Source organism: Ranitomeya variabilis, chromosome 1 (assembly GCF_051348905.1).
Source record: "Ranitomeya variabilis isolate aRanVar5 chromosome 1, aRanVar5.hap1, whole genome shotgun sequence".
Classification (NCBI taxonomy): Eukaryota; Metazoa; Chordata; class Amphibia; order Anura; family Dendrobatidae; genus Ranitomeya; species Ranitomeya variabilis.
This window is the reverse complement of record NC_135232.1, coordinates 773,267,670-773,281,217: the sequence shown is the minus strand read 5'-3', so window position 1 is coordinate 773,281,217 and position 13,548 is coordinate 773,267,670. Positions and strand designations below refer to the sequence as shown.

The following is a 13,548-nucleotide window of genomic DNA, read 5'->3' as shown; positions in this document are numbered from 1 at the left end:
ATGGAGACCATATACCAATATAAATGCTCGCCACCCGGGCGTAGAACGGGTTCAATAGCTAGTATATATATATATATATATATATATATATATATATATATATATATATATATATATATATATATATATATATATATAAAGCTGAATGTGTGTATGTGTGTGTGTGTGTGTGCATGTATGTATGTATGTCCGGGATTGGCATCTGAACCGTCGCAGCTACAGCCACAAAATTTTGCACAGTCACACGTCTGGACCCCGAGAGCGTCATAGGCTATGTTATGAGGTGAAATTTTAACCCCGCGCTTTCCAATTCACCAAACAATTTTGCCCCTATCTACATAATGGGGAAAAAGTGAAAGGAAAAGTGTTGGAGGCGTCGCAGCTACAGGCACAAAATTTTGCACAGTCACACGTCTGGACCCTGAGAGCGTCAAAGCTATGTTGTGAGGTGAAATTTTAACCCCGCGCTTTCCAATTCACCAAACAATTTTGCCCCTATCTACATAATGGGGAAAAAATGAAAGGAAAAAGTGTTGGAGGCAAATTAACAGCTGCCAGATGTGAACAAGGGGGACTTAAAGAATGACAGCGATGGCGCCAAAGAGTATATACTGTACAGTTGCTAAGGTGGGGCCCCAACATGGGATAATCACCACACCACCACGGGGATATGAACACACACACAAAATGCGCCACACACTACCACGTGCTCGAACACATATACCACCCTCAGCGCACATTTCACCACACATACACCAACCTCGCCACATAAAAGTAGAAACACAAAAGTCGCCGCTCAAAACTCGCCACGCGCAAAACTCTCCACATGCAAAACTCGCCACACGTGCAAAACTCACCTCATGGAAAACTCGCCACACGCAAAACTTGCACACGCAGAAAAATTGCCACACGCAGAAAAATTGCCACATGCACAAAAGTTGCAACACATGCAAAAGTTGCCTCACACAAAACTTGCACATACTCAAAAGGCACCACACATAAAACTCGCCACGCGCAAAACTCGCCATGCGCAAAACTTGCTGCACACAACTTGCTACACTAACCTGTCACATGCAACTCGACACACAAAAAGTTGCTACACGCATGTCGCCACACAAAACTCATCTCACAAAAGTCCCTACATGCATGTCGCCACACGCAACTCAACACATACAACTTGACACACGAAACTCGCCCTAAAACACCCACAAGTCTGGTATTATCCTTCAAAAATAAAAATCTGATTAATAAGCAGACAAACTACAAGAGCAACAAATGTACCATATAGGAATCCGGCAGCTGTCAGTCACATGACCAGTCTATTATGTGTATGTGTGAGCTAATATATACTGCCAGGGGGTGGGCTTACTGTTGGCTGGGGATTTATCAGGCTGCCATTTTAGCTTACAAATACTGAGGTAAAAACACTGACCAAATAACGTGTGAACGAGGGCTAATACAGGAGGAGATGAGATACAGCTATATACTATATACAGGAGGAGATGACACACAGGTATATACTATTTACAGGGGAGATGACACACAGGTATATACTATATACAGGAGGAGATGACACACAGATATATACTATATACAGGAGAGATGACACACAGGTATATACTATATAGAGGAGGAGATGACATACAGGTACATACTACATACAGGAGGAGATGACATACAGGTATATACTATATACAGGAGGAGATGACACACAGGTATATACTATATACAGGAGCAGATTACCTACAGGTATATAGTATATACAGGAGGAGATGACATACAGGTATATGCTATGTATAGGAGGAGATGACATACAGGTATATACAGGAGGAGATGACACACAGATATATACTATATATAGGTGAGATGACACACAGGTATATACTATATACAGGAGATTACATACAGGTATATCTAATATATAAAGCTGAATGTGTGTATGTATGTATGTGTGTATGTCCGGGATTGGCATCTGCACCGTCGCAGCTACAGCCACAAAATTTTGCACAGTCACACGTCTGGACCCCGAGAGCGTCATAGGCTATGTTGTGAGGTGAAATTTTAACCCCGCGCGTTCCAATTCACCAAACAATTTTGCCCCTATCTACATAATGGGGAAAAAGTGAAGGGAAAAGTGTTGGAGGAAAATTGACAGCTGCCAGATGTGAACAATGAGGACTTAAAGAATGAGAGCGATGGCGACAGAGTATATACCGTACAGTTGCTAAGGTGGGGCCCCGACATGGGATACTCACCACGCACGGGGATATGAACACAAACACAAAATGCGCCACACACTACCACGTGCTTGAACACATATACGACCCTCAGCACACATTTCACCACACACACACACCAACCTCGCCACATAAAAGTCTAAACACAAAAGTCACCACTCAAAACTCGCAACGCGCAAAACTCGCTACATGCAAAACTCGCCATATGCAAAACTAGGCTCACGCAAAACTCGCCACACGTGCAAAACTCACCTCATGGAAAACTCACCTCATGCAAAAGTTGCACACGCAGAAAAATTGCCACATGCACAAAAGTTGCAACACATGCAAAAGTTGCCTCACACAAAACTTGCACATACTCAAAACGCACCACACATAAAACTCGCCACGCGCAAAACTCGCCATGCACAAATCTTGCTGCACACAACTTGCTACACTAACCTATCACATGCAACTCGACACACAAAATGTTGCTACACGCATGTCGCCACACAAAACTCATCTCACAAAAGTCGCTACATGCATGTCGCCACACGCAACTCAACACACACAACTTGACACATGAAACTCGCCCTAAAACACACACAAGTCTGGTATTGTCCTTCAAAAATAAAAATCTGATTAATAAGCAGACAAACTACAAGAGCAACAAATGTACCATATAGGAAATACGGCAGCTGTCAGTCACATGACCTGTCTATTATGTGTATGTGTGAGCTAATATATACTGCCAGGGGGGAGGGCTTCCTGTTGGCTGGGGATTTATCAGGCTGCCAATAGCAACCAATCACAGCTCAGTTTCTATTTTGCTACAGTTAATTAACCTGAGCTCTGATTGGTTAATATAGGCAACAAAGACATTCTCAGTATAACAAAGCTAATATATGTTGTGAAATTCTTCTATTAGCTTAGTTTTTGCCTTTTAATAATTACATTTCTATCTATTTGTTTTGTGGTTTTTGTGTGCAGAATATATTTTTGTTAACACATTCTATTTTGCTAACAGCAGTCATTAACCCGGGCGAAGCCGGGTAGTACAGCTAGTATGTATATATACACTCACCGGCCACTTTATTAGGTACACCATGCTAGTAATGGGTTGGACCCCCTTTTGCCTTCAGAACTGCCTCAATTCTTCGTGGCATAGATTCAACAAGGTGCTGGAAGCATTCCTCAGAGATTTTGGTCCATATTGACATGATGGCATCACACAGTTGCCGCAGATTTGTCGGCTGCACATCCCAAAGATGCTCCATACAAGGCAGGATGGATCCATGCTTTCATGTTGTTTACGCCAAATTCTGACCCTACCATCCGAATGTCGCAGCAGAAATCGAGACTCATCAGACCAAGCAACGTTTTTCCAATCTTCTACTGTCCAATTTCGATGAGCTTGTACAAATTGTAGCCTCAGTTTCCTGTTCTTAGCTGAAAGGAGTGGTACCCTGTGTAGTCTTCTGCTGCTGTAGCCCATCTGCCTCAAAGTTCGACGCACTGTGCGTTCAGAGATGCTCTTAGGCCTACCTTGGTTGTAACGGGTGGCGATTTGAATCACTGTTGCCTTTCTATCAGCTCGAACCAGTCTGCCCATTCTCCTCTGACCTCTGGCATCAACAAGGCATTTCCGCCCACAGAACTGCCGCTCACTGGATTTTTTTTCTTTTTCGGACCATTCTCTGTAAACCCTAGAGATGGTTGTGCGTGAAAATCCCAGTAGATCAGCAGTTTCTGAAATACTCAGACCAGCCCTTCTGGCACCAACAACCATGCCACGTTCAAAGGCACTCAAATCACCTTTCTTCCCCATACTGATGCTCGGTTTGAACTGCAGGAGATTGTCTTGACCATGTCTACATGCCTAAATGCACTGAGTTGCCGCCATGTGATTGGCTGATTAGAAATTAAGTGTTAACAAGAAGTTGGACAGGTGTACCTAATAAAGTGGCCAGTGAGTGTATATATCTCACAACGTTTGCAAATCTTGTGCTAAAAATCTCATGTGTTTGTTCATAAAGTTCATAAGCCAGTATGCTATTCATATTTCACATATTTCACATTTCCTTGTTTTTTAGCACAGATAAGTTTGGCCATTGATCTATTGTATATATACAGTTATATGAAAAGTTTGGGCACCCATATTAATCTTAAGCTTAATGTTTTATAAAAATTGTTTTTTTTGCAACAGCTATTTCAGTTTCATATATCTAATAACTGTTGGACACAGTAATGTTTCTGCCTTGAAATGAGGTTTATTGTACTAACAGAAAATGTGCAATCTGCATTCAAACAAAATTTGACAGGTGTATAAGTGTGGGCACCTCACCAGAAAAGTTACATTTATATTTAGTAGATCCTCCTTTTGCAAAAATAACAGCCTCTAGTCGCTTCCTGTAGCTTTTAATGAGTTCCTGGATCCTGGATGAAGGTATTTTTGACCATTCCTCTTTACAAAACAATATATCAGTTCAGTTAAGTTTGATGGTCGCCGAGCATGGACAGCCCTCTTCAAATGATCCCACAGATGTTCAATGATATTCAGGTCTGGGGACTGGGATGGCCATTCCAGAACAGTGTAATAGTTCCTCTGCATGAATGCCTGAGTAGATTTGGAGCGGTGTTTTGGATCATTGTCTTGCTGAAAGATCCATCCCCTGCGTAACTTCAACTTTGTCACTGATTCATGAACATTATTGTCAAGATTCTGCTGATACTGAGAGGAATCCATGCGTCCCTCAACTTTAACAAGATTCCCGGTGCCGGCATTAGCCACACAGCCCCAAAGCATGATGGAACCTCCACCAAATTTTACTGTGGGTAGCAAGTGTTTTTCTTGGAATGCTGTGTTTTTTTGCCGCCATGCATAACGCCTTTTTGTATGACCAAACAACTCAATCTTGGTTTCATCAGTCCACAGGACCTTCTTCCAAAAAGAAATTGGCTTCTCCAAATGTGCTTTTGCATACCTCAGCCGACTCTGTTTGTGGTGTGCTTGCAGAAACGGCTTCTTTCGCATCACTCTCCCATACAGCTTCTCCTTGTGCAAAGTGCGTTGTATAGTTGACCGATGCACAGTGACACCATCTGCAGCAAGTTGATGGTTGATGCTGCAGCTCTCTGGAGGTGGTGTGAGGATTGTCCTTGACTGATCTCACCATTCTTCTTCTCTGCCTTTCTGATGTTTTTCTTGGCCTGCCACTTCTGGCCTTAACAAGAACTGTACCTGTGTTCTTCCATTTCCTTACTGTGTTCCTCACAGTGAAAATTGACAGGTTAAATCTCTGAGACAGCTTTTTGTATCCTTCCCCTGAACAACTATGTTGAATAATCTTTGTTTTCAGATCATTTGACAGTTGTTTTGAGGAGCCCATGATGCCACTCTTCAGAGGAGATTCAAACAGGAGAACAACTTGCAAGTGGCCACTTTAAGTAGCTTTTCTCATGATTGCATACACCTGGCTATGAAGTTCAAAGCTCAATGAGGTTACAATACCAAAAAAAGTGCTTTAGTAAGTCAGTAAAAAGTAGGTAGGAGTATTTAAAACAAGAAAATTATAAGGGTGCCCATACTTATGCACCTGTCAGATTTTTCTTTAATGCAGATTGCATATTTTCTGTTAGTACAATAAACCTCATTTCAAGGCAGAAACATTACTGTGTCCAACAGTTATTAGATATATGAAACTGAAATAGCTTTTGCAAAAAAAACAATTTTTATAAAACATCAAGCCTAAGATTAATAGGGGTGCCCAAACTTTTTCATATAACTGTATGTATGTGTGTATATATATATATATATATATATATATATATATACACTGTATATACATATACATATATCTATATATGTCAGTGACACACATATACTGTATATTTATATTGCATAAATAGAAGAAAAGACGGTAGTTCGTTCATCTGCCGTGTTCTGTAAAATCACAGCAGGAGCCGACAGGATAGAAGAGATGGATTACATACAGCAAATACAAATATAATAGGTAGATATATAGATGTCAGTGACATAAACAATTAGTACAGTGTGTGCAAATTATTGGACATATATTTAATTAATAAAATATTATGTTTCAGAAAAAGTGGCGTGGGCTCCCGCTTAATGTTCGTAACCAGCCGATGGAAAGCCGACGGCTGGGAGCAGATGTTTATAGCCTGGGAAGGGGGTAATACCCATGGAGCTTCCCAGGCTATTAATATCAGCTCACAGCTGTATACTTAGCCTTTACATGCTATTAAAATGGGGGACCCCCCCCAAAAATGACTTGGGGTCCCCCTATAATTAATAACCAGCTGCAGACAGCTGCGGGCTGATCTTAACCCCCAGAGCTTTTTTTCGATTATCGTTTTTCGCTCCCCTCCTTCCCAGAGCCATAACTTTTTTATTTTTCGATATGGCCATGTGAGGGCTTATTTTTTGCAAGACGAGTTGTTCTTTTGAACGACCCTATTGGTTTTACCATGTCGTGTACTAGAAAACAGGAAAAAAGATTCCAAGTGCGGTGAAATTGCAAAAAAAAGTGCAATCCCACACTTGTTTTTTGTTTGCTTTTTTTGCTAGGTTCACTAAATGCTAAAACAGACCTGCCATTATGATTCTCCAGGTCATTACGAGTTCATAGACACCAAACATGTCTAGGTATTTTTTATGTAAGTGGTTAAAAAAAATTCCAAACTTTGTTTTAAAAAAAAAAGCGTGCCGAGCTGACATTTTTAATGATACCATTTTGGTGCAGATACGTTCTTTTGATCGCCTGTTATTGCATTTTAATGCAATGTTTCGGCGACTAAAAAAAGTAATTCTGGCGGTTTTAATTTATTTTTCTCGCTACGCCGTTTAGCGATCAGATTAATTTTTTTTTTATTGATAGATCGTGCGATTCTGAAATAGGTGTAGGTTTGATTTTTTTATTTTATTTTATTTGAAATGGGGCGAAAGGGGGGTGATTTGAACTTTTATATATATTTTTTTTTTCATATTTTTAAAAACTTTTTTTTACTGTTGCCATGCTTTAATATTCTCCATGGGAGGCTAGAAGCTGGCATAGCCTGATCGTCTCTGCTACATAGGAGCGGTGCTCAGATCGTCCCTATGTAGCTGAATTAGAGCATTGCTATGAGCGCCGACCACAAGGTGGTGCTCATAGCAATGTGGCATCAACAACCATAGAGGTCTTCGGGAGACCTCTGGTTGTCATGCCGACGCACCGCTGACCCCCGATCATGTGACGGGGGTCAGCGGTGTGCGCATTTCCGGCCCGACAGGGGCCCGCGTGCATCCACCGCAGAGGGCATGCCGGGTTCCCATGTGCATCCACCGCATCGGACACGCCGGGGGCCCAAAGTGGATCAACCGCATACGCCGGGGGCCCACGTGCATCCACCACATGGGGTGCGCTGGGACTGATATATATACACATTACATATGTGATATTTGAAAGTGAGATTATGGGCTGCCCACACACACACTCATATATAAACCGAAGAAAACACACATGCACGCTCACACACATTGGAGAAGACACACACATGCACGCTCACCCACACTGCAAAACACATGCACATATTGGAAAAAACACACAGATGCTCGCTCACACACATTGGAGAAGATACATGCACGCTCACCAGTACTGTAAAAACACACGCACACATTGCAAAAGACACACATGCACGCACCCATTGTAAAATACGCACACATGCACGCACCCATTGTAAAATACACACGTGCACGCCCACACACATTGCAAAAGACACACACATGCACGCTCAAAGACATAGGAAAGCCACACACATGGACGCTCACACATGCACGCTCACCCACACTGCAAAACACATGCACATATTGGAAAATGCACACACATGCACGATGACACACGTGAGAAAACACACATGCGTGCTCACACGCATAGGAAAACACACATATTCTAACCTGCCATGTTTAATTTATCATTTGTAAAATGCCAACCACCCCCCTACTTATTTATCTCAGCACAGCAAAAGTTGAGATGGGCTGCTGGACAGGTTACCTGGAGTGTGCAGGGCAGTGTGCATACAGGGTCGCTACCTCTCATCCTGTTCTGCTGCTGCTCTGCACGCTGCTGCTCCTCCCCCTCCAGGTCCTGGCTGGTCGGACATTGGGAGCAGATCTGCACACAGAGAAGAGGAGGATGCTGCGTGCCTCCTCTTCTTAGTTGTGTGCCAAGTAGAAGCACCGCCCCTCTCACCGTGTGTCTCGCCCCCCCAGCAGCCAGCATAAGGATAGTAGATGGGTAGTTGGGGGGGGGTAAGTCATAGCGCTGGAAATACAGGAATCCCACGCATATCATATCATTCTTGTATTCATACGAGACCATGATTTCATGTATACTTCAATACAGTGGGATTGCAGTATATAGAGGAAGCAGACTAGTCCAAGGGAATGAAAAATAAAGCAACAAAAATTTTTTTATTTTTTTTTAGACAAACAAAATAGAAAAATTAAAATCACCACTCCATAAAAAACACATTACAAATTAAACTTTGGTATCACTGCATCCATAAAAGTCCAGTCTAACAAAACAATAAATTTACACATACAGTATAAGCGGTAAAGAAAGAAAAAAAAGCTCTCCAGAATTTAAGTTTTTCGATCACCATAATTTCACCAAAAAATACAATAGGATGCGATTAAAACATCGTATGTACCCCAAAATTGTCACCACAAATCATTTTTTACATAAGTACAACACAGATCTGGTGCCTGGGTATGGCGCTCCGATCGCTGTTATTTAATTATTAAGCACAAGAATGGAAAATTGCCTAGTCAGGTAGGGGTTAAATAAAGAAAATGATTTAAGCATTTAGTATCACTGTAATCATACTGACCTTAAGAATTACCTGGAAGAAGAGTAGGAAAAAAAATTTGGAGCAAAAATTAGCCTTGACGGGAAGGAGATAACATAAATGCAATTCAAGTTAACAACCAACTTGTGCCTGACCTAAAAAAAAAAAAGCTACTTTAAAATAATATTCCATTTATGTGTCTATCATGTCATGTGAAGTACATTACAATGAAGTGCATGGATAAATATATTTCAACAGCAACACAAGTTAAATACCGTACATCTACCATCTCTATGTTTTCAGGAGAATTCAACTATTGACCATATCAATAATGGGCAGCTTTGTAAGGTGTGGATCTGCTGAAAGCAGCTAATACAGACGCAGGAGAAAGCTAGGTTATAATTCTGTCTCCCATACAGCAGAATTAATTAAGACTTATCATTTACTCTTCAGATGTTGTCGAGGATGACGTAGCAGATGTAGAAGCTGAAGCCTGGACTCCAAAAGATCAAACTGATGAGCTGGTAAGAACCTAGCTAGGTAACAGCAGACGTGGTACCGTCACATTAAGCGACGCTGCAGCGATATAGACAACGATGCCGATCGCTGCAGCGTCGCTGTTTCGTCGTTGTGTGGTCGCTGGAGAGCTGTCACACAGCTCTCCAGCGACCAACGATGCCGAAGTCCCCGGGTAACCAGGGTAAACATCGGGTTACTAAGCGCAGGGCCGCGCTTAGTAACCCGATGTTTACCCTGGTTACCATTGTAAATGTAAAAAAAACCAAACACTACATACTTACATTCCGGTGTCTGTCGCGTCTCCCGGCGTCCGCTTCCCTGCACTGTGTAAGCGCCGGCCGTAAAGCAGAGCGGTGACGTCACTGCTGTGCTCTGCTTTACGGCCGGCCGGCGCTGACACAGTGCAGGGAAGCGGACGCCGGGGGACGCGACAGACACCGGAATGTAAGTATGTAGTGTTTGTTTTTTTTACATTTACACTGGTAACCAGGGTAAACATCGGGTTACCAAGCGCGGCCCTGCACTTAGTAACCCGATGTTTACCCTGGTTACCAGAGAAGACATCGCTGAATCGGCGTCACACACGCCGACTCAGCAATGTCAGCGGGTGATCCAGCAACGAAATAAGGTGCTGGCCTTCTAGCTCCGACCAACGATGTCACAGCAGGATCCTGATCGCTGCTGCGTGTCAAACACAACGATATCGCTATCCAGGACTCTGCAACGTCACGGATCGCTATCGTTATCGTTGTTAAGTTGTTCAGTGTGAAGGTACCTTAAGTAATCTGTCCAAGATTGTTCAATCCATTCCGGATTTTTAAAGGGAACCTGTCCGGTCTATGGTCAGCATGATATAGAGAAAAAAAAGCTGAGTAGAATGATAAAAAGTTTTGTTGGAAAAGTTTCAGTGTGACTTCTATTTTATTCACTGAAATCCCGGGTGCTGGTATACATATCCGTATAGTGAGAGGTCCTATTCAGTAATTGACAACTATCTGCATGCACAGTCGTACAAGGAAGACTTTCAATCAATCATTGAATAAGACTTGCCATTGGCCATATATATTGTATATAAATGTGTTGGTATATCACATATAATCCCAATAAAATTGTAACAAGTACTTGTGTAAGATAAAGGAAATGATACATGGTTTTCAAAATATTTTAAAAATATATAACTGAAAATTATGAAGTTTATTTGTATTCAGCCCCTGTAATCTGTTACCCCTAAAAGAATACTCAGTGACCAATTGCCTCTAGAATTCACATAATTAAATTGCATGTGTAATTTATTCTCGCTATAACTACAGCTGTTCTGTCAATGCCTCAGAGGTTTGTTTGAGAACATTAGGGATCAAACACCATCATGAAAACCAAAGAACACACCAGACAGGTCAGGGATAAAGATGTGGAGAAGAGCAAAGCAGGATTAGGTTATAAAAAAATAGCCCAATCTCTGAACATCTCACGGAGCACTGTTCAATCTACCATCCAAAATTGAAAGGAGTATGCCACAACTGCAAACCTACCAAGACATGGCTATTCACCCAAACTGACATCGCAAGCAAGGAGACCACTAATTAGGCTAGGGTCACATTGCGTTATGTGACCGCGTTTAACGGACTACGTTACACCGCGGCATAACGCGGTGTTAACGTAGTCCGTTAACGCCGCCATAGCCTGTAATGGTGAACGCGTCGCTAGCGCCCGCCCACATTGGGCGTGCGCTAGCGATGTGCCGTCATTTGAGCAGCGTTCGCGGTCCGTTCCTCGCTAGCGCAGATCGGGGATCTGCGCTAGCGGGATCGGCTAACGCGATCCCTTTTGGGACATTGCGTTAGCGCAGTCCGTAGCGCTATGCGCTAAACGGACTGCCTTAACGCAATGTGACCCTAGCCTTAGAGAAGCAGCCAAGAGGCCTATGGTCACTCTGGAGGGGCTGCAAAGATCCACTGCTCAGGTGGGAGAATCTGTCTACAGGACAACTATTAGTCGTATACTCCACAAATCTGGCCTTTATGGAAGAGTGGCGAGAAGAAAGCCAGTTTTGAAAGCAAGCCAGAAGAAGTCCCATTTGTAGTTAGCAAAAAGTAATGTAGGGGACACAGATAGCATGCGGAAGAAGGTGCTCTGGTCAGATGAGACAAAAGTTGAACTTTTTGGGCTACATTCAAAACGCTATGTGTGGCAGAAAACTAACATTGCACATCACCCTGAAAACATGTTCCCCACCAACAAACATTGTGGAGGCAGCATAATACTGTGGGGATGCTTTAATTGAGCAGGGACAGAAAAGCTGATCAGAGTTGATGGGAAGATGGATGGAGTTAAAAACAGGACAATCCTGGAGGAAAACCTGTTGGAGTCTGCAAAATATCTGAGATTTGGACATAGTCATCTTCCAGCAGGAGAATGGCCCTAATTATACTGCCAGAGCTACAAAGTAATGGTTTACAATCAAAGCATATTCATGGGTTTGAATGGCCAATCCACAGTCCAGACCTAAATCTCATTAAAGGAACTCTGTGAGCACAGAATGACTGTTCTAACCAAGTACAGGTGGTCAGTACTTCATGACAGGGCTAATCATTTAAGTACACCTTACCACCTGCTTGGTTTCCATCTATCTTGACCATTCTCTGGCTCTATGAAGCCAGATCTGTCAATCAAAGAAAAAGGAGTGGAGACTGAGGAAAACAGGCAGGTGGTTAGGTGTATTTAAATATACACATATATGCTCACAGTACAACATACAGCCTGCACACACACTATTCACACTGTATATACACATATATACTCACTCCTTTCTTCATTATAGAGGAAAGGAAATGGGGGAGGGAGTCATGTAGTTAGGAATTAGCAGGGCAGGGACCTCTCCTGTCACTGGCGCGGAAAAGGAGGTCCAGGAAGTGGTGAGGAGGAGCTTCACAGCCAATCACAGACACGCACCATGTAGGGCTGTGTTTATACATCGTGCATGTGTGCGCTGCTGTGTTAGCAAATAAAGATGACTGACTGATGCTGCCCCCGGGGCTTGGTGAGGAGAAGCAAAAGAACGTGTCTCAGGCAGTCTTGGCCCCTCCTCCTTACTTCTGCTCACCGGGCCCCTTATACCAGTAAGGGTAGTAATTGCCCTGATGTCGACCATGATTGCAGCGAAAGATGGTCCTACAAAGTATTTATTCAGGGGGCTGAATACAAATGCATGTCACAATTTTCAGATTTATATTTTTCAAATATTTAGAAAACTATGTATCATGTACTTTACATTTCACACATACTTTAAACTTTGTGTCGGTATATCACATAAAATCCCAATAAATACATTTACGTTTGTTGGTGTAAAGTGAAAAAATGTTGAGAAGTTCAAAAGTTCATGAGGTGTTAATTAGTGATGAGCGAATATACTCGTTACTCGAGATTTCTCGAGCAAGCTCGGGGGTCCTCCGAGTATTAGTGCTCGGAGTTTTAGTTTTTTTTACCTCAGCTGAATGATTTACATCTGTTAGCCAGCAATAAGTACATGTAGGGATTCCCTAGCAACCAGGCAACCCCCACATGTACTTATGCTGGCTAACAGATGTAAATCATTCAGCTGCGGCAAGAAAAACTAAATCTCCGAGTACTAAAAAATACTCTGAGGACCCCTGAGCGTGCTCGAGAAATCTCGAGTAACAAGTATATTCGCTCATCACTAGTGTTAATATATTAACACCTTTGTCAAGACTCTGTATAGGGGAGTTCAATTAATAAAATGCAAGTTTAATGAAACTTTATCAACAAAAGTGAATGTCAATCTGATCAGCTCCTTGTGCTCTATAAAACCCTGCCTGCAGATAAAATACCATTGTCAACATGACTTACTTACTTTAAACATACACATTTTAAGTTTTTCTGAGCTGCCTGAACTTAAGATGCATCTAAAGTGCCATAAGTAGATCACAGATGAGTGTGATTACTAACA

At 42.3% G+C, this 13,548-nt stretch overlaps 1 protein-coding gene across 1 annotated transcript in view; it reads left to right on the top strand.

Moving 5' to 3' along the window:
* The window catches only part of JSRP1 (junctional sarcoplasmic reticulum protein 1), a 149,369-nt gene that overhangs the window by 123,615 nt on the left and 12,206 nt on the right, over positions 1-13,548 (top strand). The window contains exon 4 of the mRNA XM_077271948.1: positions 9,519-9,589. Within this exon, the coding sequence (XP_077128063.1) occupies positions 9,519-9,589 (71 nt within the window). The remainder of the gene's footprint in view (positions 1-9,518; positions 9,590-13,548) is intronic.